We start from the raw sequence: 27,163 nt of genomic DNA, 5'->3' as shown, positions 1-27,163 counted from the left end.
ATAGGTCATGAATAGCAGATTGGTGAGGGTCCGACAACCTTAACCAGCTGTGGTACTGTTAAGGTCCAACTGAGCTGCAGGCTTCCAGCTCTGTGTTTTATAGAGTGTCGCAGCTGCTGCTATCAGCGATGAGTAGGCCGGTAGGGTTGTCTGACCCCTACCAATCTGATATTGCTGACCTATGCCAAGTATAGTTCATCATTTATACCTGAAAAACCACCTTAGGCTAAGGCCCCATGGGACGTCCCGCAGCCAAAAAGCGCTGCTGGAAAAACTGTGCCGGCTATACATCGCGGTTCTTCCCGCAGCACTTTAAACAAAGCTTGTGGAGTTTTCCTCCGCAGACTTTGTTACAATTATTTCTATGGGAAAACCGCCGGTGTTTCCGTAGATATAATTGACCTAATACAATTTCCAAAACAGTGCCATTTCGGAAATCATGACATATCTACACCACGGTTTCTTCCTACAAAGTGGGCATGGGATTCGCAAGATACTGTAAAACGCCGCGATTTTTCCTGCAGCGTTTCCGCCGTGGGCACATCGCAGCGTTTCTGACCTGTGGGGCCCTGGCCTTGTAGTCAGGGCTCCTGTAACGGCATAATGTAGTAGTCTCCCGTGTACACAAGAGAAAAGCAGACAACAAGCACACTAAGGGATGTAGTTATATCTAAATTGTTTATTTTAAACCCACTCTCCACCCGTCTTGAAGTATTTAACAACATGGCAGAAGAGAAAAAAAAAAAAAAAGTCAGTTCATCAGAATCAAAGACAGGAGCTGAAATCAAGACATAGGTGAATGCTTTAATGTCTTGGGGTGGGGAAGGGAAGGGAGAGACAAAATAGAAAGACTGATCACTAACACAAAACAATTTTTGCAGTTATCTCCTATTCAACGTCTACAAAGAAATAATTCTTGGGGGGGGGGGGGGATTCCAAAATATATGCTTAAAAAATAAAAATTAAATTGGGAAGAACGTGTCCCTCTCATGCCTATAACACAGTATATACAAACAGGGCTTGAAGGACACCTTAAACGTTTTTCTTTTTTCTGACATCCCAAATACGCACGCAGGGCCAGTTCTGCAGCAGTTTTCATATATTAAAATCCAACAAGGAAGAAAGTCAAAAGACAAATAAAATAAATTACACACAGACTATTTTCAATAAATTAAGCGCAGAAACAAAAATATACACAAAATTCAGTAAATTTAAGGAGGGGAAAGTTAAGGTTGTGCTGGAGATAAAATTTTCCTAAGTTTCCTCCATGAGTTTAATTTACATTTTCCCTTTTAAGGGCAACAAAAGAAAAAAAAAAATCCTTACCCCTCAGGATAAATAATAAAAAAATAAAATTAAAATAAAAAAGGATTAACCGTTGCGGTGCCACAATCAATTCAGTGTGGACTTTATGGGGTGGCTAAAGCAGTCAGGTCGCACTCACTGTGGGTGCAACACTTACCGGTCTACATAACCTATGTACCGGGCAGCCATAACCATCCAGTCAGAGATGAATGTATTATCTCCAGTAGTAACCTTTTTCCAGTGCTATAAAGACCTGTGTCGAGACTTAAGTGTGAGAAGCCACATCACAGGACGGAAGGACATTCAGCACTCGATGAGTAGAACTTCTCTCTTCCATCAGTAGTAAAACTCACATGTGTCCTTCCCTTCAGTAGGTTCAGGGCAAGACGGTCACTCGTAGCATAGTCTGTCCACAATGGGTCAAGAGGACTTCCAGTTTTGTTCATGAGATGTATGGTCTCTGCGGACCTTCACTAATAAAATAAATAACTGTCCTTTCTGTAGGCGGACTGGCGTCCCCTAGTATTGTGAATGAGAATCAAGGAAGCCCTGAAGACAATTCAGTAGATGATGGCCAGTTGTTCAGTAGCTATGATGGGGCAAGAGCCCCTGTTGTTCAATTTCATTACAAGGAGATTTCATCAAAATACAATACTGTAACATAGTAAGGATGCTGGCAGGACAGTGCGACCAGCAACTTACATTCCAGTGGGGGCGCTTGGGAATCAGGGGGTTTGTCAGGGTGCTGACACCCAATCCAAGTTAAATTATCACCCCTTAGTCTTTATACGGATAATGTGGAGGGAGACTTAGAAGTGGTCCACTGAAGGTCTGTTCCCCCCTTCATATTCCTCCATCCCCTGGGGTGGGTCCAGTGTACTCAGACCAGCACAAAGTTTCCTAACAAGAAACAAGAGACCTAATGCAAATTAGTCCAGTGGGAAAAGGCATCCTAAATATGACATAATAGCAACTGAACACTATACAATACATGCTGCTTGGTCACTACATAATACTTGACATCTCAGCAGACACCAGCCTTACTGCTAATCTATGGGCGATAAGTGCGGCAAGGAATGTGGGTGCAGATTGGGTGCAGTCTTGAGCTACCTCAAGGGAAAATTGGACTACATCACTATTTTCTTACTTCTATACATGTGAGTGCTGCAGAATACCGCTCAAGGACAAAACCCCTATATGGTAAAATGTTGCTTGAAGATAGACTCCCTTAAAATAGTTGTCTCGGAGTGTTAACTTCCTTTTTCCAGTCGCCTCGGCGTACCGGGCTGGTTCTGACACTGGGTTATGTCATCAGAACCAGCTCCTGTCTCCTGGGCTTGCTCTGCTCACTCCGCCCTCCACAGTTTCCACAGGTAGTTTTAGTTACCTGTGCTTACAATAGTCAGTCAATCCCCCTAACACAGGCAAACTACCTGTAAAAAATGGAGGAGAGGGAGTACACAGAGTGATCCTGGAGATGGTGGCTGGTTCTGATCATGTGACAATGGGTTAGTCACCAGACGTAGTCGGTTGATTTCCAATCTCCAGATAACCCCTTTAAAGAAATGTCTCTAGTGCATCAGGTCCAAAATGCCTCTCAAACTATTAACAGTGTCATGCAGGGGCCTTTGACAGGATCAGAAATATTTTTGTAGCCACAGCCAGTGAAGCAATGCATCATCTTCTTATGGATATATAAAACAGTATGCAAGTGCACTGGGGGCGGGGCTTGGCTCTTCTGGAGTCAACATCCAGGGCCACCATGTTAAGCTCTTAGTGGCATTTTCAGCCTCTGCCTGTTTTGTAGCTTTCTGTAGGCAAATCAGACCAAACCCAATGCACTTACAGAATGACGTGCTTATGTAAGGATCATTTCTGATCAACAGAATCATTGATTTGTGGCCCCAAGGGTATGTTTCTGCATCTATACTAACACAGTAGTATATTAATGATACAGTATGGAAGACATTTTGAATCTGACAAATATCAACAAGAGAGAGAAAGAGAGAAAGAGAAAGAGAAAGAGAGAAAGAGAAAGAGAAAGAGAGAAAGAGAAAGAGAAAGAGAGAAAGAGAAAGAGAAAGAGAGAAAGAGAAAGAGAAAGAGAGAAAGAGAAAGAGAAAGAGAGAAAGAGAAAGAGAAAGAGAAAGAGAAAGAGAAAGAGAGAAAGAGAAAGAGAAAGAGAAAGAGAAAGAGAAAGAGAAAGAGAGAAAGAGAAAGAGAAAGAGAAAGAGAAAGAGAAAGAGAAAGAGAAAGAGAAAGAGAAAGAGGAAAGAGAAAAGAGAAAGAGAAAGAGAAAGAAGAAAGAGAAAGAGAAAGAAAGAAAGAAAGAAGAAAGAAAGAAAGAAAGAAAGAAAGAAAGAAAGAAAGAAAGAAAGAGAGAGAAAGAAAGAAAGAAAGATAAAGAAAAAGGAAGGAAGGAAGGAAGGAAGGAAGGAAGGAAGGAAGGAAGGAAGGAAGGAAGGGAAAGAAAAAAAGAAAAAGAAAGAAAGAAAGAGAAACATAAAGATAGAAAAAGAAAGAGACTATATGTATATATTTATTTTGCATGTTTTAATACCTCTACAAAAATTCAAAAATTTTAAAGAAAAAGAAATTTCTTTGAATACCCATATTCTGACTCCTGTAACTTTGTAAAATTTCAGTGTAAGGTGTTTTTTGTTAGACAATATGTAGCTTTGTAGGTTGGTGAATGTACTGTGTTTCCCTAAAAATAAGACAGTGTCTTATATTAAATTCTCGTACTAAATATAGGACATGTCTTATTTTCGGGGGATGTCTTATGGAGCGGGGGACAACCTGCTCCATAAGACATGCAGGAAGTTAGGGGAGGGGATGGGGAGGTAGGCTACTTACCTTCCCAATCTTCATAGCAGCACTGGTGCTGCTGTTGATCGCGACGGTGAAAGTGGTAGGCGGGGCTTAGTGAAGCAGCCAGCAGTTGCCCGGAGAGCCTCACTTAGTGGGTATTGCAGCCGGCTGAATGCTGTGCACTGTGTTCCATGTGCACAGGAAAGCTGGCTGCTGCCTCTGCTGTGATACCACTGTTCTGGCTGCTGTGGGATGAGCCGACTCCCCGTAGCATATGCACAGCGGCATCTCCCAGCTCATCCTACAGCAGCAGGGACAGTGGATACAACCTACAGTATCACAGCAGAGGCAGCAGCCGGCTTTCCTGTGCACACAGAACATCGCGCAGTGTTCTGCAGGCTGCAATGGTTCTCGGGGGGTGCCTTATATTAGGCAATTAAACAGACACCTCCCCCATGCCTTATTTCTGGGGATGATCTATTTTCAGGGAAACACGGTATGATATTTTGAACACTTTTCATCCTTTTTTTTTTTTTTTCTTTTTTTTAGGGAGGTAAAAATTGGCAAAAAAAAAGTCAATTCAGCCATTTTGATTTTTTTTCCTGCTATATGGGACAAATGTTTTTATATTTTAATATTTAATATTTATTTGGGTATTTTCAGACTTGATGATGCCTATTATGTTTATCTTTATTTGTTTATATTTAGGGAAAGGGGGTAATTTAAACTTTTAGGATTTTTTTTTAAAAACTATGTTTTTTTTTAAATGTTGTAGCTTTTTTAATCCTCTAAGACGGCTTGAACATACGATCTTCTGATTGTTTATGCTATGCACTGCAATACTAATGTATTGAAGTCTATAGCAGATTTACTATGTAACTATTCAAGCCTTGTAGTTACATTACTATGGGCAGATCTGGGACCCTTCAAGAGACCCCATTACCGACCATACTATAAAAACCAAAAGTAACCGCTCAGTTACTGTAGTTGCATTTGACCACAGCATCTGAGTGGTTAATTGTCCTTGATCAGCCATCTTAGATCATGAGCAATACGCCAGGGTCCCTGCTGTGAAAAACAGCACAGATCTGGCAGCTAGAGCGTCCGCTCTGCTTCATAGGGGACGCCATAGCTAGTCACATGCACCAGAACATACATGTACGTTCTAGTGGGCATAGGGATTAAAGGTAAATGCACACAGCATTTCTGGCAAAATACATAGCAGGAAAATCTAACAAGTATTTTGCCACTGAAGCAGTTTGTGCCATGGGTTTGCTCACAGTCTCTCTATGGGGCTTATCATTGTGAGGACATGTGCCACATTACAATGTTGAAATTACTGCAAGATGTGGTAGAGTGTGAAGCTAACCTAAAGGGGCAGTGTCATGAAGACGGGAAGCTGTGTCCTGGACAGCAGCCATGTAGCCAAGGGAAGCAGCGCCTGGCCAGACATTTTACCCTGCAGCGCCCACTACAGGAGAAATGTAACAATACCTTACCACTAATACATGGATAGAAAGGGTCTTCCACGGTGGCTTTCTGTTCTGGTTTATAGAGGTAGGTCCTGAGCAGAGACCCCCCCCCCCCTCCTCTATGACAAAACAGCCTATTTAATGGTTTGTCAATTAGGGGGCTTTGGAGCACTTTATTAGGAAATATACCCTACAATAAGCCATGTAAACGCCAAAACAACAATGCTATTGCTAGTTACCTGGGTCCAACACGATAAGTTACAAGTAGAAGCCTTGCTACGTGGAGCTCTCTGTCCCGGACTCCATTTTGGGAACATGCCGGGACTCCTTTAAACACAGGTATATTTCCTCTTGTGGGTCATAGTAGTAGAACTTGCGCAAGTATGAGATGAGAGGCCTGCAGAATAGAAAAAAAAAGATCAGATAAAGTGTTACAACAGCGTATCGTATTATTAAATAACAAGGGTGGATACCTCATAAAGTTGTTAAAAGGGACTTTATTGAAGGCACATCAAAAGTACAAATGCAAATATAAAGTAATCCCTGTTCTTGAAATGTAACTATGTGCAGTCCTAGACCAAGCCATGCAGTCTTAAAAAGACAGTCAATACGCACAATGACTTTATGTCTCCTGGAGTATTGTAGTCGCGGTGGAATAAACCTATACAATTGTGCAATGAAGAGATTTCAATGGGATTGTGTCCAACACAAGTATGACCATTCCATATCCATGTTCTGTCCTTAACATTTGCTGGTCTGCAGACTGCCCCTTTTAGGATGAAGACACTTTTCGTAGTGCCCGCCTACAGTAATCGGTTATTGCATTACTTAAAGGAGTTGTATAGGACTTGGCTGCTTTTATCTTCTCATATGTTGGTCACATCGCCATGCTGTAGCTCAGTCCCATTCATCTTAATGGAATGCAGATGTGGCATCGCCATATGACAAATGGACATGATGTCACTTCCCGAGAAGATGACAGCAGCCATGTTTTTGAGTGCTGCACAGCCCCTTTAAAGGGGCTCTATCAGCAAAATCATGCTGCTAGAGCCCCACATATGCGTGAATAGCCTTTAAAAAGGCTATTCAGGCACCGGAAATGTTATATTAAACTACCCCCCAGTTTTAAAATAATAACCTAAAAAAGAATGTGATCTACTCATGCATCGTGCACGCTGGGCGGGCATTCAGGGTCCGCCGTCTTCTTCATCCACACCTCCTCTTCCTCCGATGTCCTCGGGTCCCGTCTTCCTCCGGCGCTCGCGAACTGACATTGATAAAGAAAAAAAAAAAAAATGGCCTGGGCGCATGCGCAGTAGCCGTAGTAGAAGCCGCATTCTACTGCGCATGCGCCCAGGCCATTTTTTTTTTTTTTATCAATGTCAGTTCGCGAGCGCCGGAGGAAGACGGGACCCGAGGACATCGGAGGAAGAAGAGGCAGAGCTGAAGAAGACAGCACACCCTGAATGCCCGCCCAGCGTGCACGATCCGTAAGTAGATCACATTCTTTTTTAGGGTATTATTTTAAAAAGGGGGGGGGGGGGTAGTTTAATATAACTTTTACGGTGCCTGAATAGCCTTTTTAAAGGCTATTCATGCATATGTGGGGCTCTATCAGCATGAATTTGCTGATAGAGCCCCTTTAATGGAAGTGAAAATTCGCAGTCTAGTGTGCAGCCGGCACCCTTATGTTGCGTACAAGATGCAGATTATGGTAACAATTGTTGTTCCCCCATTCAGATTACATTGACAGCTATAATAGGCCAACGTAAATGGGTGCCGATCATCGTGTTTATTGGTGATCACTGCATGTCAGTGCTGCAAATCGGTCAAAAAATAATAAAGCTTTTATATGAAGCGATGTGGGGGCAGGGGGTCATTGTACCTCAGATATGCTATTAAGGATTTCAGTGGGTGACAACGCAAGTGCAAAACCGAAGGGCATACTATTTTTTTCTACTTTTCCTACATGTAGGTACAGGTCTGAAATAACTAAAGGTGCCCATACACATTAGAAAGCTTTCAGACAAATGCTCATTCAGCCACAAGCTTGTCTGGGTTGCTAGTTTTTAATGGACAAAGGGGAGAAAACTGCTGCCAGACAGTTCTCATGGTGGCTTAAATCCCAGATGAACATGATAAGATTTATCATGTCCGACCCAACCTTTCCTTTCCTTGACATCATCTGTCAGGGGAATTGCAGTAAAGCCCCATACAGGTTTTGTACAATGGTCAGCCCGCCTACATCAGACACAGTACAAAGGGGAGAACCAGCCATGAAAACCAACCTTCATGTCTCAAAAAAAGAAATCTGAAATATCAATGTATAAAACTATACACAAAGGGATTGGCATTGCCCATCCTACAATTAAAGATAAATGGAAAGATGCTATGCCCAGTCTTTTATTATACTCAAAAAGGCCATCTCATGAGAAATCCCTCTGTCAGTGCCAATAGATTCAGAAACTAGAGAGGGGGCACATACCCTCCACATGTAACTTATTGTATGGTAATACATAGTGTGATTAGATTTATGCTCAATTGTAGGATGGGCAAGGTCTATATTCCCAATACACTGTTTATGCATTGATATATGGGATTGCATGGATTTTACAAATCAGATTTGTTAGATGTCTCTTGTGCTCAGGACCTGAGTATTGAGCAATTTTGCAAAAAAGACGTATAAAAGTGACCTGAGGAGGCATAAGGAGAAATACTCTATAATGATGGACGGTCACACATCCCTTTTCTTGTCCATTTGCAACAAAGACGACAGTTCTGGTCTGAAGGGCAATAATGTCACTTACTTGTAGCATGTTATAGGAGCGATATATGAAAGTTCTTAGCCTTCTAGTCTATGAAGTGGGTCACACAGCATCACACAAGAGCACAACAGAAAATCAGTAATGTCGTCTATGTAGTGACAGGGGGTGAACAAGCTGTGAGACGGCAGCAGACAACAGCACAGCCCCCAGACCTCCCAGTGCAACAAAAACAGCACTTAGCAGGGGCTCAGCCTGGCTCTGCCTAATAATTAGTGTTGATGCTGGAAATGATAATTATATAGAATGGAGAATTGTATTTACACACACACACACTGTTCTGCACAGTAGTAGGGAAGAGATGGCACGCCAGGCATGGTGTCTGTATGTATACACTGAGGAGAAGGAGAAAAACTGATACAAGGGGAAAAAACAGGACTGGAAAATGCTAAATGCAACACTGCCGGAGTTCTCTCTATGCTCAACACGTGCAAACTCCAAGTACAACTGCAGAGATGGTTAAATAAAAGGCTGTAAGGGGAGTATGTCAGATTCTTAGATGCCTACTAAATCATTAACAGGGGGCTTAAAGGGGGGTAAGCTGGAAATTTACAGTCTGATCATTGAGAGGCAGATTTCTGATGGTGAAAAAAGGGTTCCTGTTTCAATAGAATGGCAGTGAAGGCGTTCATTATTCATTTTCTTTCGTATTATGCACAGTCCCATAGATGAACTCAACTCAACTGATATAGGGGTATAAGAGACCCTCAATTCTCGATCAGTGGGTTGGAATCCCAGCGGTAAGACATTTATCGTATATACATAGGATAATTGCTCATAAATGTGAAGGCCATTGAGAGCAATAACAGTTGGAATAGCAGAGAATGGAAACTTCATGGGTGGTCTTAAGCAAAGCAAGTGCTAAGGCTAGTTAGTAAACCTTTCCCAATGGCTGGTCCTCCACTGATCGCTCAAACAACATCACTGTATGCACTGAAATCTCCTGGCGCATACTCTGTATTTCTTGCCTATACTCGCTAACTTCTGGCTCTACTGTACAAAGCTGCAGCCATCCAGAGAGAGGTGTTGGGCAAGATTAACTAACAAGAGTCAGAGTACTCGCTGTGCTTGGGATCTCCTAAGGGAATACTTGAATAAGCCATCAAAATATGTATTCTAAGCCATTGTGGTTCAATAGTCATAAACGTATGTGTCCACATGTGTACCGGTCCCCTACCCAGCACTGTTATTATGCATAAAGCATCTGACCGGTCCCTTCCATTTTATTCTACCAGGATCAGTCAGATTGAAAGAAAAACCTTTATATGGGAACTTGTCTGCAGTGTTAGATAATAGGGGAATGATCATTAGCTCCTATGCCAGACTGCTGTACATTAGGTCAGAAGCAGCTCACGATGTTGGTGGGTCACACTGAACCATTCATGTGATCTTCTCCTCATGATCTCTAAAGAAATACTTCTATACAAGGTTTCAGAATTACTCACAAGAGACTACAAGTTACAATGTAATCTATTCTACAATTATGTAATGGGAGAAACTAGAGAGGATGTGAACAAAATAAATAACTGACAAAAGAAAATAAACTTACTATGATTTTTTTTTTTTTTTTTAAGGATCCGTCCAAATGCAACAAATCTACACTACACCCTATATGCTACAAGTTTATAGTAGTTTGCGCTACATCTTGTGCCATTTTTTCTTCAGCTAAATGTGCACAGGGCTTTGAAATCCCCATCTACATGCACTGTACTGAAAACGGTCACAGGTTCTCTCTCTACACACCGCACCCAATAAACAGGTGTACCTAAGGGTATATAAGAGAGAGGACAAATCTGTGACAAACACACTGCAAAATGAACATGTTACATGCAAATTTGTGACAAATTTTCCTGCTGTTTTCATCGAATGCATTGCAAAGTGTGAAATCTATAGGGAAAAATCAAAGTGACATGCCATGGATGTTGCGACACCTCATCCTGGCACTGTAATATACTGTGGCATGTTCACATGTAATTCCACAGTGGAAAATAAGCAGTGTATTTGGCACCAGCGGACATACCAGTTTCTGCCTAGTTAAAATAATTTTCTCCCATTGAGTTTTATTGAATGTTAAATATGTAAGTTGGCAAATTAAGTGAATTGGTGAAACAATTAGCTCCAGATTGTTATCCAAGAACATTACAGAAGACAGCTTTGTAGGCTGTTCTCCAAACGCTATAGCAGGATGCAGCCTGGGGCCATGAACTGAGACCTCAATACTCACTTCGGTAGAGGGAGCTCAGGAATGTGGTCTATCCGGACCAGTTGTCTAATACGGAAGCGACATAAATGTTGCAGAGATTTCACATTGCTGAAGCGGGAAACGGGGTATAGTAGCTGCACTGGGGTAGGAGGAAGACCTGAAAGATCAAAAGTAGGCTATATACAGGGCAGCAAATAGAAAATATGGATCATAAAAACATGCAATGACAGATAGGGAGCCATATGCACTTTGTACAGTTGCCTAAATTTATGCCATTCTGTTGCTTACCTGGCACCCGTGAACGCAGGAAATACAGGAACTTCCCATTTTTTGAGTGCATGATAGCTCGCTTTATAAACTCCACTACGGACTGGCACCGATCTTCAAACTTGGGATGGCACCATAGACTGAATGTGCCTGAGAAGCAAGAGTACAATAAGGGTTACTATGCTCACACAGTGACCGTAAAGCCATATTTAAAGCGTATATTTTTTTGTGGATACTTAATGTAGATTCAGCCTCAAAATGCAGGACAGATTACATTATAAAGCTATTACAATGGGATTTCAATGTGACCATTTATTGTGCCCAATTGTCTACTTTCCTACATCCTCTCACCTCGATAGTGCTCCATGCGCGTGTGATGGGTGATGCCCTGTGAGCGGAAGCTGAGGCTCAGGATATAACGGGGATCAGAGCTATCTCGTACAAGGAATGAGCCATCTGGTTTCCCTTTCAATTTCATTTCGGCATCCTCCCAGTTCATAGGACCCCAGTACCAACCGCACTGCAGGAAGAAGAAAGGGGTGCTAAAGTCAAAAGAAGAGCCCAAAAGAGACAAAAGTAGGAATTATATAAACTAATGTTAACCTTTTCCAGCTCTCTCAAGCTTGCAGCAAAACTACTGGGATCCTGTCGGAGAATGGGACATTGCAAGGGTTGTACCAGTGGGACTGGCGCACACTCAGGCGGCCGAAGAGGTACCACTCGAGGAAGGGGATCTGCAATAAAACAAGGTGATTTTCAATGAGTCCTACTTTTGTAATAGCTTTTCGCTAAATCGACTACTGTTTATACACATAAAGCAATAAATCAAGAACGCCGCTACCTGCATATGCACCTTACCGCGCCATTGTATACTGCCATTTAATTTGACCCACTTTCCCCCATGCTTTACACTGCAGCTGTACCCAAGGTCAAACATGGATCTTGGAACCGCCAAACATATATAGAGCCTAGTCTGCATGTATAGATGTGTCCAGGAGTTCTCCATTTAAGGGAGTCTCCAGGACCCAGCATATCAACCAAGCCCTGTAGATAACCAAGTCAATAGAGCTCTTTGGAGCAATGAGGGTGGGGCTGCTTACCTATTTGGAGTATAGTGATGCCCTCCTTCCTCCAAAAACTCGTCTGAACATTGACAAACCAGCATTATCTGGGCAATGTAGGCAAAGATTCACAAGGAGAGAAAAAAAATTGTTTGATTCAAGCAAACCTAACCTATCTGCAGAGCTGGGTTGATACATCTGGTTCTGGTGACAGATAAACTTCACAATTAATGCATAGGTTATAGTTAAGATAACTGGTGCACTCCTTTTTAATCCTTCTAGTGTGGTTTCATTGAACCATGTGTTCTGCATTGACAGTGGTCCCTTAAATTACATTATTAATTGGGTTTGGGACAACCAATGTAAGCTGAAACTACGATTTGGGACACTAAACCCTCCCTCGCCCCCAGTCTATATGGGCCTGCTAATGGTTTAGTGTCTCATATCGACCTGAAAGAATCTCAAAGTTTAAAGGAAAAAAATAAAAATAAACTATAACAAATCCTTTACATGTAAAAGTCAAAAAGAGCTGCTGGAAAGTGTAAATCACTTTCGATGATGGGGACAGGAGCTTCTCAGTGTGCTGCATAGAACACAGTATACCCATATATACGGTATACCCATATATACAGTTCGGTCCTGCTGGTCTAATGTTATCTTCCAATGGTAGTTCCCACCATACATGACCGCTGAGACCAATCAGCAGCCTCAGAGAACGGTATGTGATGTTACTACCTATGACATCCTGGGGGTCTCTTCCTGAGACCTTCCAGTGGCTTCAGCGGAAGGGACCTGGGACATCATAGCCGGCGAGCAGTTTCACTTAGAAAATACAACCCAGCAGAAGGACCGCACAGCACTGGGAGTATACCGGAGTACTGGGAATGGGCGAGTAGGATTTTTTTTATACATATATATATTCCCTGAGAGATTTTAAAAATATTTCCCCCCGGATAACCTTTTCAATGTTATGTTCTGCAAAAGGACATTTAATCTATTAAAAGATGTAGAACCCTTGATACAGAGTAAACTAAATGCAGCAAAAAACAAAAACAAAAAAAAAACCTCTTATGCTAGGTTCACATTAGTGTTGCATCTCCATTGTTTGGGTCCATCGGAGGACCATTGTTTTTAAACTGAAACCAGTAGAGGAAAGAGTCCTTTGTCGATTTTGCAAACTCTGCAAAGGAGTCTCCAGGGCAGATGTGAATGAGGCCTTAAATTGCATACTTAAAGAGGACCTTCCATGATTTGGGGCACAGACAGTTCTATATACTGCTGGAAAGCTGACAGTGCGCTAAATTCAGTGCACTGTCAGCTTTTCCGATCTGTGCCCCGGGTAAAGAGCTATTGGTCCCGGTACCGTAGCGCTTTACAGTCAGAAGGGCGTTCCTGACAGTCAGTCAGGTACATCCTTCTTCAAAGCAGCGCCTATCGCGCTGTACAGAGTGAGCGGGGAGGAAAGCTCCCTCCCTCTGCTCACAGTGCTCGTCCATAGACTAGTATTATCAGGAGGGGAGGGGGCGTTCCTCCCCGCTCACTCTGTACAGCGCGATAGGCGCTGCTGTGGAGAAGGACGTACCTGACTGACTGTGAAGAGCTACGGTACTGGGACTGATCTCTTTACCCGATAGTGTGCTGCTTTCCAGCAGTATATAGAACTGCCTGTGCCCCAAACCATGAAAGGTCCTCTTTAAAAACTTCATAGTAAAATCAATAAACATGATAAATCTGATAATCTAGTATATAGTAGTAAAACCTGACCTGGAGCATGTGGTGGTGGCGGTGGGGGCAGCGGGAACGACTGGAGTGAGGATCCCATAGGTCCTACTAGAACAGACGCTGGTTGTATACCTCCAATATCATCTGGAAGAAGGGGGAAAAAAATAATACAATAAATAAACCATATTTCAGAACACTAAACAACAAACAGAAAAATAATAAGTCTATGAGCCTCTTTGAAAATTTGATCGCTTGCTGTAGGATAGAATAATGTGATTTTTTCACCATCACATTTTTGACATAAAAGTCAACCAAGATGCAAGACAATAGAAAGTGCATTACCTAGAAGACTCAGGCTCCTGCGAGGAGGAGGTGGTGGAGTAGGGGGGTGGGTAGAGCATGAACCTCGGTGTGATATGTCCACATCCACAAGAGAAACGGTTTCACCTGTCACAGATGAAGGCAGATTAGACAATGTAATGGGAACGCCCATTGCCAGAACAAAAAATCTGGGACCACTTACCAGTAAAGAGGGGACTGAAGGAGACTGGAGAGAAGGCACTTTGAGTTCTGGTTAAACGGGGCTTCCTGTGAAAGAAATACATTGATAAGTAATGATGCGGATTACACCATTTAATGGGCCAGACCTGGCTGAGCTTCCGTACTCAAAACGTCAGATCAGTTACACTAAGCTGCTTTTAGCCACTAAATGGAACGAATTTCCCAACCTGAATTTGGTGTCTGAAGTGGCCTTAAAAGATATGGTGGTATATATTCCACTGACCAACCATTCATTTGTTCAGAGGAATCCAGATAGACTGGGCTGGTGGATTTCAACAAGCCCAAATTTTTTTCTCTTTGGGGGGTAAGAGATGTCTAATGGCAGTTTAGGGCATCCCGCTCAGTATTTTATTCCAACATACAGAGGGAAAAAAAGCATAATGGAAACATTGTACATCATCTGTGTTTCTATCAGTATTTCTAAGGCAAAAGTAGTAATGGGTCCAAACTACTGAGCAAAATACTGCTGTGTGAATGATGCCTTATTTCCATCTTGCTATACAAAGTACATGCATGCTTCCCAAACCAAGCCTGCATGTGTTTTATGGCGGGTAGTTTGATTTACACCTATGTAAAGTGTATGGACAGCTTTAGGCACACTGACGCTCTCTGAACCTTTTTCATCTCTTATTTTTCAGAGGCCCCTTGCAAAATAAAAGCAGTCGCCTGAATGATTGTTGCTGACAAGTGTTTGCTAACTCCTGTTTTGATTTATCCAATTACTATTATCAGCTTCTTAAAGGGGTTGTCCAGTATTGGCAAATGTTATTGCTTGTATAATGAGAAGTTGTACATCTCTGCTTGCTGTCATTCTTTGTTTATTTCCAGTTAATCAAAATTTGTGCATGGTCATGTGCTATACGGTCCATGGTCATGCGATATACGGTCCATGGTCATGTGATGGACACATAGGTGCACAGGTCATTACTAGGCAGATGTTCGATTGTGACAAGGGATGTACCTGTAAACAAGTGTGATCATCACATGACCATGGACCATATATTACGTGAGCATGGACAGATTTTTATGCACTAGGAGTAAGCAGAATGAATGACAGCAAGCAGAGATCTAGAAAACTGTAAGGAATTGATATAGAAGATACTTGGCAAATCTCCATATGTCTGCACTGCTAGAAATACTGTCTTCCATTAAAATATAAAGTGTCCCCAAATGTTGCAATAAATGCACTAAGTATACCAATAAGCAAGCCCATGTAACACACCATGCAGCACCCATGTCTTCAACAGCACCCAACACTTGGTGGATGAGCAACCTCATAATCAGAAGGCCACAAGGCTACTATGACATGTAGCTTGAAGGGGATGTCCACTATGAGTGTCACTAAATCCCCTTTACTTCTCAACATACTCCATGACATAAATCCACAGAACATAAGAAAGGCTGTGGAGCAATGTGATGCCACCTCCACTGTGTACAGACAGAGGATCCGAAGGAGGGCCTGGCACCCTGTCATGAATCAAGAAAGAAAATACAGAGTTCCCATGGCAAAGAAACTCAAAAATATCAAATGCTGAAGCCGTCATAACACTGCCCCCACAGTGACATACTGCAAGCGTCTCCCAGCCACATAGATCAGAACGTGCCGAATATATACCATGCTCTACCTGGTCACAAAATGACATGTCCTTCCTAGCTTTTATCTATAGTATAGTTTGTTATACAGCTCCCTCAAGACCTTACAAAGCTGCTCGGCACACCTTGGAGGATCACCTCCCCACCTCCGATATACACACACTTAGACATGCATGTTACCCGCTATGGCATATACAGTATCATGTTGAAGTTGCCAGCATCAAAAGGAATTATTAAGAAAAAAAATTAAAAGTCCAACATGACCAATAGCCAGAACCAAGAGCAAACAGCTAAGGAGAGCTTTCCACCTCCCAAGGAGAATCTGCAGTAATAACAAGCGGACAGTAACACCACATGGCCATATTTATTATTACACATAGTGCCAGGACTTGGCTGGAGCAGACTGTGACAACCTTTGTAAGAAGAAATGAAACCGATGTTGTCAGTGACTGATCTGATCGAGGTATACGGGGAGAAAGACCCTCCAAGTGCCAGGATAAGTCCCTTAATTCCTGAATGCATGAACAGTCTGATTTTATCCCTGCTATCACATTAGGGATATGACACTAAAGAGTCTTACAGAAGTTCTTACCTCTGCTATAGGGGGCTCAGAAGATGATGCCGAATATATATATGTAGGAGCCACTAAAACATGCATCTTGTGGCCGTCATATCAGAAATGGTTATGCCGCACATCTTCTAGGTGGCTGTTTTGAGTCATTAAAAATGATGAGAACCTCCCCATTAAAGGGAGTCTGTCACCAAAACCCATCGTATCATCCTTTCCACACAGATAGATTGATGCAGGTGACCCTAATCCAACAGTATTTGCCCCTTGAGATTTGGTGCGTTCACTGCCAAGACACTGCGGTTTTTGACAATATACAAGCAAATTCATTGGATCAATAGGAGTGCTTCAAAGAGGTAAGTGACAACACTCTGATCCAAAGAGATTACAGTGCTAAACATCATACCTTTGTTATGTATATAACTTTTATAGATTTGGAGAATAACTGATATCTTATGCAAATGAAGCAGTTGGTGCACTAGGGGCGGGCTTTCAGCCCAGGATGCACTGCTCTTGCTAGGAGATGATGTCATAACAATGGGTGGATCAACTCTTACTACAAGGTGTGGTGAAAGCAGGAGGTGGTCTGAGAATGCACGCCTCCAGTGCACCTAATGCCTCATTTGCATAGGACTTCAAAAGTAGTTTTTCTACAAAAATGACACACACAAAGGTATAAAGTAGAAACCTGTCCCAGTCTGCATGCCGAGTACAGATTAATGTATTAATGGCTTAATCCCTGCTTGTTATGGGTTTAGGATGGATGAAAAATTCCACTCAGTTTGAGAATACTGCTATATCTACTGATCAATAAAATCCCAATAAGGAAAAACCTATATCATATTCTATGAAAAGTGTAAGTGCATACATTATAGCAGAGAACATGGCCGATGCAGCTTCACTGCTCACCTCTGCCTCCTGCTTGTGATAGATTTCTCCCCATCAGCTTTTATAAGCAAGAGGCAGAGAGAAGTGTGACGCTGCATCCCATAGGATAGAAAGGATATTCTGCACTGAGCTCTACCATATCTCACAGAATATACTAGCCTGTGTAGGGCCAATAAGGGGAGCACTAGGAGGAGACATCACTCCCTCTGCCAGTTGTAATAATGGGGAATATATACTAGAGAGTAAGAAGACAGAACCAGATGGAAAGGAGGTGTCAAAAAGATAAAGACGGTTATAGACCTGGCTCTCTACATTATTTTTTAATATCCCCGAAGGGAAGGTTTTTAGCTGAACTGTATGTCCAGGTGAATCCCTTCCTAATGGTCATCCCGATACGGGTTTGTTACTTTCCATATCACGCTGGTATGCTGTTTGCTCTGTTATTCCCTTGCACTATTGTACTTTATTGTGACTAATTGTTTATATGTGGGATTCTTGTCACTATTACGGGTATACAACCTGTGCTTTACCTTCTATTCTTGTTTGTAGGAACCTTTTTTTTTTTTTATAAGGATTAAAATTAATATATGTTTTGGGATAATTATTTTTTAATAATAGCCTACACTGAACTACATCGGGGAAAAAAACAAACAAAACACTGCAGCGCTAGTTTTATTGTTCCACTTGCAAACAGTGACTTTTCATGAGAATCTTACAATAGGTTCTCGATGTGGGAAGGAACAAAGGACCCAGGGTGCCCCTTCATTAAACATGGCTGAGCAGCAGTGCTAGACACGGGCAGCTGTGTAGGGTATTGCATCAAAGGAACACATGCCTGTGAGCGAGAATGGAAATATACGCCAGGAACAGGAACTGGCATAGATTTCCCATATTACTCACACCACTTTTCTGGTGCAAGTCATATTAAATATGTTGGGCCGAGGCATCTCTTTCCTGCACCCTCTCACACAAAGTGGCGAATGATTTGTGGAACGAGATATGTGGCGAAGCTTTGGCGCAAGAAAGGGCCTTACGCCAAAGATGTGCCCCATTATCACCCATCTATGCCAGATAACTAATGTAGATGGGATAATAAATTCCCTCATTGCCCCTAAAAATGTTGTCTAATCTAAGCCAATATCACTGCTAGCCAAGAATAGAATATGCATTACTATTTTCTAACAATAGAAAGATAAAGCTCCAATAATATAGTTGTCCTGGGCTACAATGACACTTCTTAGGCTGGTCTTACACGACCGTATTGAATGTACGGTCCGGAAGTTGCTGATCAGTAACACTAGTTGCTGATCGGCAACATAGACTCCGCAGACGTCTGTGTTCTGCCGCACTCGCCCATAGCGTTCTATGGGCGAGTCCGTGCAGTGCCGCAATTCACGGCCATTACGGACATGTCCTATAAATTACGGACTACAGATAAAATATCCGGTGGTGTAAGAGGCCACATTGAATATAATGTGTCCGCAAATGGTCCGCAATTGAAAACCCTCAATTGCGGACTTGCATAACGGTTGTGTAAGACCAGCCTTAAGCATGTCACTGGATGTTCTGTCTCACCAAAAACCTTGGAAACCACTTTCAAGAACATATTCAGGAAACTGTCTAAATAACAAATCTGTATACTTTCATTTGTAACTGCTCCATTTGGCTGCATCATCCTTCAGATCTGTCAGATGGGTCCATGCAGCATTTGGGGAAACAACAGACCTCGAGCTAGACAATGAGGCCGGTTTTCTGCATCAAGTCATTGGAAATAATGGCATTCATGCTAGACACTATGTGAATCACATAAAGGAGAAGATCCATCACTGCAAAGGTACAACCAAAAGCATCTAGTTACAGCAGCATGCTCTAGTATACAGTAGGTGCTATATAACACTGTGGGTGCTGACCACGGGAAGCTGTGGCCAACAGATGACCGGTTATACAGATGCTATACAAAAGCGGCTCAAATATGCCCCAACAGGAGCCGCTCTCAGAGCAAGAGAAAACTGAGGGGTTTAAGCTTTATACAGCCTGTCAATCTGGAAATCCCCAATTTCTCTATCTCATGTGTACAGATGAGAAGATCCTTATAATGAGCGTTTCCCTATCATACCACAGACAGAATTATACTTCGTATGAGGTTTTCAGAATGGATGTATGACCTGCTTAAAGGGGTTATCCAGCTTCCAAAAATTATCTACAAATACATCCACAGCCGTGCAGAATCCTCACTATTGCCTTGTGCACTGTTCACTTGGCCTTATTTTACCTTCTGCCTCTTGTATCAATGTCATTTACATGCAGTGAATCTGTGGACAAACTACATTTCCCATGATTCATCTGTCTTCTCTCTCTATGCACCCCCCCCCCTCCCCGGGGTGAAGGGGGGGCTTCTCCACTCTCCCCTGCAATGAAAACACAACTAACAAATCCCTCCCTCATCGGAGGTCACATGATACTGTGATGTTTCATTTGCACTGTGAGCAGCAAATACAAAGAGCGACAACAGGCAGATAAGTAATGAGAAATGTAGTTTGCATGTGGGGATAAAACCCACCAGCAAACACTTCTGGAAGGACATGTGTGACAAAGCACAAAAAGACTGGGTAAGTAAACAATCCTCGCCTAATTTGACAGATTACGGGTGAGATCACATTTCTAGTAAGAAAAGTCTCTGAGCAATGCCAAAGGGCATAAAAACAAGTTGAGCACCTTGGATTCCCAAGTCTAAAAATGCAAAAGCCAAATTGTATTTTTGATTGCAGTGAGCTCCCTCTAGTGGCAGCTGTAGGGACTGATAAGGTTATGTTTTAAAGGGTTTGGCCACTTGAAGCTGGGACATCACATGGTGTAAACATCTCATCCACACATTGCAGTTAATGGAACCACGCTTCCCCCTGTCCCAAGGGTCCGTTGCCTTGTTATAACCCTAGACTATGACCTGTCCTTCAAGTTTCATGTTCAAACCCTCAACAACTCCTGCCGCCTCCAACTCAAGAACATCCTTCGAATCCGCTCCTTCCTCACCTCTGAAACTGCAAACATGTTAGTCCAGGCCCTCATTATCTCCCGCTTAGATTACTGTAACACCCTTCTCTATGGACTCCCAGCTAACACCCTCGCCCCCTCCAGTCCACCTTAAACTGTGCTGCTCGCTTAATACACCTCTCCCCCTGTTCTTCATCGGCTGCTCCCCTCTGCCAATCCCTTCACTGGCTACCCGTTGCCCAGGGAATTTAGTTGAAGTTACCAACGCCAACATACAAAGCCATCCGCAACCTGTCCCCTCCATATATCTCTGACCTAATCCTCCGCTACCTGCCCACACGTAACCTCAGATCCTCCAAAAACCTCCTACTCCGCTCTTCTCTCATCCGCTCCTCACACAACCATCTCCAAGATTTCTCCCGTGCATCCCCCATACTCTGGAACTCCTTACGAAGACACATAAGACTGACCCCCACAATCACAGGCTTCAAGAAGGCCCTGAAGACTCACCTATTCAGGAAGGCCTACAACCTCCAATAACACTATCACCACACCACCATCTGTACAGTCTCCCCCTCTCCTTCTGTCTCTATCCCCTTCCCTCATAGATTGTAAGCCCTCGCGGGCAGGGCCCTCTACCCCACTGTGCCAGTCGGTCACTGTTAGTATTATATCTACCTGTATATTCTGTGTACTGTATGTAACCCCCAAATATAAAGCACCATGGAATTAATGGTGCTATATAAATAATAACAATTGCAGCGCTTCCATTGTGCATATTGTTCTGCAATTTCCAAAACCATTGCATTTTCCCTATAGCGCTAAAGGAAACAGAAGGTCTGCAGAGAAAACTTATGCTGGCTTTCTGCAAAAATATACTGCGGGAAAAACCGTGCTGCATTGCCGCGGAGGTTTTTCCCACATTGCTTTTTTTTTTTCTGTGGCCCGCTACGTGGGGCCTTAGCCTTGAATGGTCATCAGACTCATAGCATAAATGAATAGCATCTGCCACTTACTAAGTAGCCCTCTTGACCCATCTGCGCCATTCTCCTTATAGATGAAGTGGCCCAGGCCATTATTCTAGCTCCCTGGCTTGTGTGGATGATATGAATATCAATAACATGAAGAACCACGTGGCAATTACATCAATTCATAGTAACACACTGCGCTCTGGAAATAAGCACAAGGGCCCTCAATCCCATTGTGTGAACTGACTATTTCTCTGTAATGTATCTTTTTGTCTGTACTTGAACCCTACATTTTTTTAAAGTGGTGCAGAATATGTTGGCGCTATATAAATAAAATGTATGATTATTATTATTAGTGTCCTCTATTGTCCCACAGTCCTCCAGCCACTGCAATTTTGTGAACAGGAGCACTGTCCACACAAGCCTGGCAGGCAGCAGAACAGGGCTAGGATCACTTTATCCATAAGGAAAATGGCGCTGTGGGTTCAAGAGGATTGTAGTCGGTAGGTGCTATTTATCTATAGCCATCAGTTTAAAGTTCATTTAAAGTGACCAACCCCATTAAGTCTGAATCTATGAAGCAGGGATCAAGGCTTGAAGAGGTTGGTCAGGGTTAGAAAAGTCATACTCATTACCAAAAACACTACAACATCTGTCCACAGGTTGTGAGTGTGACATAGCAGATGCTACCAATGGCCAGGTTTGGCATAGTTCCTGAAAGAAAGCAGTCTTCTGATCCTAAAACAACATTTTACAGAAAACCCCTTGGCCACGGTGAGTCCTAAATTTAAAGACTTAGATACTAAAAATAAGATCTTTAGTCACATTGATGACCATTCTTGTCACTGTCTGGAGATTGAAGATATCCAAGTTCTCTATAGAGACCATCCTCACAGCAATATTTGGAGGGGGAAATCACAGACTTCACTGATGCACTTGGACCTTATCAGAAGATCTTTTTAACTCAATGGTCCCTAAATATTTCATTTCTAGACTAATAGTTCAGCTAGGAACTGTGAAAATAAGAGCTATAGACTTTTACTAAATGGCTCTGACTACAGTGTCAAGTTTATTATTTATTTTTTTTTTTTAGAGGCACAAAAGCAATAAAACAATGGAGACAAATAGATAAAGGGTTTCCCCGCTACAGAAACTGATGGAATCTCACTAGGACCTGCTATCACTTTAAGGTGCTTTCCAGCCTGCAGGTGCTTTTCCATACAGATGACCTATCCTGTGGAGGTGTGACATGTAAACCACACTCTGCAACCGCTGATGACTACTATGTGGAGCTACAGAGAATGACAGAGCATCTCCACTTCTATTCAGGTACCAGGCACGTGGCTGCAGCCCCATAAGCTGTACAGTGGGGGTGCAGGGGCACTGGAGCGCTTTGCCTACTACTTGCATTGGAGCAGGTCTCCTTCCAACCCCGTCTGGTGCAGTAGCATTCAATGACCCGAGACAGCCTGCATCTCTGGGTGTCAGACCCCGACTCATCAGAGACTCCTGTAAATAGGACATCAATATAAAGAACCAACAAGGGGGGCGAGAAAACCCCTTAATGATGACCAATGCTACAACTGTTCACAGGTTGGGGCATCACAAACAATCATTTCAATGGAGAGGGCTGCAATACCACACAAAGGTTAGGGATGGTAGTGTTAGGTTTTTGAAAGAAAGTAGCTCCCCCCCCCCCACGGGTTGTCCCAAGAGCTAAACTGATCCCCTATCCTCAAAGTAGGCAATAATTGGTGGAACTTTTATAACGCTAACTACCAATTTGTTGGCTCTCCACAGATTACAGCGCATTTGTCATTTTTCCTCTATACCCCACCATTCCTGAGCAATCATTGCTGTTAGTTTCAGTACAATTCTGCTCTCTACTGTGAGGTGAGCTGGAGCAGACAGACTGGTCCACTCTCCAAAGGATAACCTCACTTGGCAGTAAATGAAATTTGAGGCAGACATCTGTCTCAGGTTCCTTTATAGGCCCGGTTCACATCTGCGCATAGGTTTCGTTCGGGGAGTCCACTTGGGGACGCTGGAACGAAGATCTGATCCGCATAAGAAAGCAGTTACCTTAGAAAACCCGCAGACCCCATAGTCTATAATGGGGTCCGTGTGGTTTCCACTCTGTTTCCGCATGAAAAATGTAGAGAGAGAAAAGTGCTTCTTGCAGCGCTTTTCTCTCCACATTTTTTATGCATAAAGGGAACGGAATGGCCCAAACATAAATGTGAACTGGGCTTTATTTGTTCAGCATCCGGATCCAATCTCTGCCTCCCATTGAAAGCAGAATCAAGTTGGAATCTGATACTGATTTTTGAGCAGAAACTGCTTCAAAATCAGTGGCGCAATCAGCCATGTTAACATACCCCAAGTGTCCTGAAACAGCAATGACTGCTTATGAATGGTGGGGGCTACAGAGAAAATTCCAACTGTGCCAAAATCTGTGAAGCAGCAGCTATTGAAGGAAGCAAAAAGATCCTCTTTAAATGGAGCAATGGTTGGCCATGCACTCTGATGGACTGATGACGATAGCCAACATGCAATCAGGCACAGCTACATGCGCGAGAATTAGTAAGAGGCCGCAGCCTTTCAGTAATTCTGGAGAGTTGTGTGCCTGGCAGGAAATCAATTAAGACTGTCGCAAGGATAGTCAGTCTTAATACACCACCCCTCCTCCTGGTTATGGACAGATCCCTTCAACAAGTACAGTTATCAATTTATATAAAAAAAAATATACAAGTATCAATTTCTAAAAATCTATCAAGAATAACAAAGGAAAAGCAAAACACAGAGTTATAAGAAGTGTCATCCTTATGGGACTTCTTGGGCACCTCCAACAGCCCCAAAGAGATGAATGGAGCAGCAGCGAGTCTGTATGTCCCCTGCTCCATTCAGACAGAAGTACAAGGGACCTTGATCTTGTGATCAGTAGGGGTCTTAGCATCTTGGAACAAACCCTTTAGTGCAGATGGATCTATGTCTGATGTGTAGGAGAGATGTATGCAGTGCTGAGATGACTCAGTTATAGGACATGGCCTGAAGGTGTATTCATAGGACCGGCCCCTCCGGGATACACGGTACATGTACCAGCCACATTCCCGCACTGCCCACAGCCATGTGAATGGGTCTGAATACTCCCATCAAAGATTCTCTAGAACATCTAAATCCTTGAATTGTTCCATTCTGGGAAAGCTGGGTGACAAACTGCCCAGAGGAATCACACAACTTTCTCAGACTCCTGGACGCCTAGGTTTATGGTATAAGGAAAGTAGAGTGTCTGGAGCCTGAAAAAGCTGAATGGCAAGTACCTCTGGCAGTATGATCACATGGGGTTGTCACACAGCTTTTCAGAATGGCTGGTTTGTAAGTCAGGGGCCCAGGAAAGCAAGGTGACAGCAGCACTAAGGAGCCAGGAGCACACCGCCTCTCACCTGCCCAGCTCCAGCTCCTTGTCCCTGGACATGTCGGTCAGGCTTCCCCCGGAGCCCCCCAGCTCTCCGCCTCCTCTCCTGTCAGCAGCCCCCGCGGTACCAGCGCAGCTCTTGGTGCGGAAGATCCTGGAGAGGCGAATCCTCAGTGAGCCCTTCCTGCCCGCACTCCTCCGCGCCGCCGCTCCGGCCTGGCCGTCCCCCGCAGTCTCCCCGTCCTCTTCCTCCTCCAGTCTCCGGGCCTCGGGGGCCTCTAGCACCAGCAGGGCATCGCTGGTCTCCTCACACGGACAGCCGGCCCCCCGCAGCCCCAGCGCCCCCAGCTGCAGCTCCAGGCCCTCGCCAGACTGCGTTGCTTTACGGTGACGGTTGCACAGCTCTGCCGGCTGCGTCGCCCCTTCTGCAGGCACCGCTTCTCCTCCTGCCCCCGGCTCCTTGGAGGCCTCTGCATCCTCCACCTCTTCCCCTCGTAGCATATTCCTGAAAACCATGAGCCTGGGTCTGGCTGCCTCTTCCCCGGCTTCTGCTCCGCAGCCTAGCAGCCGGCTCAGCACCCTGTAGGACGCGGCCTCCTCCTCTGCCGCTGCGCCTCGCATGTCCCCGGTGGCTCCGCAGGCCCCGGCCCGAGCCTCGGCCTCTCCCAGCTCCGCTTCCCGAGCTCCGACAGCTCCCTCATCGGAGCCCGCCCCGCCGTATCCGATACAAGACAACGTCACTTCCGGTTTGGTGAATGACAGCTGTGGGGTCTGTTTCCATGCAGGGGAATAACGCTCCGCCCATAGATCTGTCAAATGCGCCGACTCTCAGGAAGGTGTCGCGAGAGAAGGAAGCCGCCATTTTTTTGGTGGGTAAGCTGCAGTTATTGTTTTGTTTATCAATGTGTTCAGGTAAACACACTGGGGGAGGGGCCTGACACCTGGTGCAGAGGAGCTGTCCACAGAAGCCAATCAGATCACTGCTTTCATTTTTTTACCATCTTGAAGAACATAAAACGTGATTTAATTGGTTGCTATGAGCAATAACTCAGTTTTTATTTCACCTTGTGCATGGATTTCAAAGGAGTATTCTTGCTTTAGCAAATAAAGTGTATACGTTGTATGATGAGATGTGTGTATCATGTTTAATGTCTCCTTAAAGTCAGTGAATGGGAACCTTGTCGTTGTTTACTTCCACAGGGTGACAACAATCGCATTGGGTCATGTGTTGGACACATAGGTTAGTGCTGTATCCCAGGACTGGTTCCTAGAGGGTTGTAATACTGGACAGTTCCCTGTGCCATGAGGGTAACTAGCAGCGTAGCAGCTCAATGGGAAACATCAATTAAGAGGGTCCATTTCTTCTGAGACCAAGGATGAATGTAAAGGGGGTCTCTGGTTTCTAACATTGATGGCCCATCCTTAGGATAGGCACTTAGACTTTGGAGTACTTATATTATGTCAGTATACTTTACACATTATTGATTTCACATGCCACAATTGAGAAAGGGGCACAGAACCCCGAAACGCGTCGTGTATTTGTTTACCTGCTTGTGAAAAAATAAAGATACTCTTGGAATGATTCCTGAGTAAACGCGGTTCCTTTCCACTGGCATCTCCCACGTTGGATGTGGTCCTGGTCCTTTGTTGCCATATCTCCAATTCTATAGAAGTGTACCATCCAGGTGGGCATGCCTCACTGACCTATGTTGATATAGATCTATAACGCCCCTCTGACAGTGCAGTGATAACAGTAGCTGAAATTAATGGCGCCATTATCTCTACAACAGGGGAAGATAGCGGCAAAGCTCCATGTGCTCTGAATTCAGTGCACTGTCAGCTTTGCGATGGAATATAGCATTCCCTACCTAGGAGGACATATGAGGTGCTCTTTAAATATCATCCTGGAGACCTTATCATATTAAAGATTTTATGAAAGTGTTCCTCTTACTTTACTCTAGATCTTACATGGGGCATCTAGCGATACAGGCTACATGCTGGGTGATACAGTTGCCGAGACAACTAATCAATAGGACCCTTGGCACAAGACTACGGGTGTTGGTGTATAGGAACACCTTAAATGGAACTGTTCAGGTGGTTTGGAAGTAATAAACTACATACTTTCAGACAGTTGCCACCTGGTGTCCTAAAGAGTGGCACCATGCCCCCTTTTGTGCATATCACATCCCTTTTGTGTGCCATGGGCACACAATGTGTTGACCACACCCTATTTTTGGGACATGGCTGGCACATGAAGTGACCATGCCATCTGTGAAATCATAGATAGCCTGGTGAATGTAGGACCATTCTGTCAGGCAAAGAGATTTGCCCACTGTCCATGAGATCACCACTGTTTTCAGGAGCCTCATGGATGCCCAGGGAGAGTTTGCAAGTATGATAAACTACCAGCATGGCTTTATACAGGGTTCAGAGTTACAATCTTGTCTTGCCTACTTATACTAGAGTCCCCAAAATCAGAAGAAAATTAAGTTACAGCTAGCAGCTTCAACCCTCTG

The 27,163-nt window shown here is 43.7% G+C and overlaps 1 protein-coding gene across 2 annotated transcripts; it reads right to left on the bottom strand.

The window, feature by feature from the left end:
• Positions 1-659: 659 nt before the first annotated feature.
• Positions 660-25,358, bottom strand: SOCS7 (suppressor of cytokine signaling 7). 2 transcript variants are annotated; one of them, XM_075278303.1, is made up of 10 exons: positions 24,676-25,358; positions 14,187-14,251; positions 14,006-14,110; positions 13,706-13,807; positions 11,484-11,614; positions 11,232-11,400; positions 10,902-11,030; positions 10,635-10,770; positions 5,828-5,985; positions 660-2,224 (listed from the first exon to the last, which is right to left on the bottom strand). In XM_075278303.1, the coding sequence occupies exons 1-9, from the start codon at positions 25,266-25,268 to the stop codon at positions 5,865-5,867; spliced, it is 1,551 nt and encodes a 516-aa protein (XP_075134404.1). In that variant the 5' UTR covers positions 25,269-25,358; the 3' UTR covers positions 660-2,224; positions 5,828-5,864. The 2 variants fall into 2 exon arrangements, with proteins under 2 accessions (XP_075134404.1, XP_075134403.1); XM_075278302.1 differs by having other exon boundaries at positions 660-2,205.
• Positions 25,359-27,163: the final 1,805 nt, after the last annotated feature.

This window comes from Leptodactylus fuscus, chromosome 6, assembly GCF_031893055.1.
Source record: "Leptodactylus fuscus isolate aLepFus1 chromosome 6, aLepFus1.hap2, whole genome shotgun sequence".
Taxonomy (NCBI): Eukaryota; Metazoa; Chordata; class Amphibia; order Anura; family Leptodactylidae; genus Leptodactylus; species Leptodactylus fuscus.
This window is presented reverse-complemented; position numbering and strand designations above follow the sequence as displayed.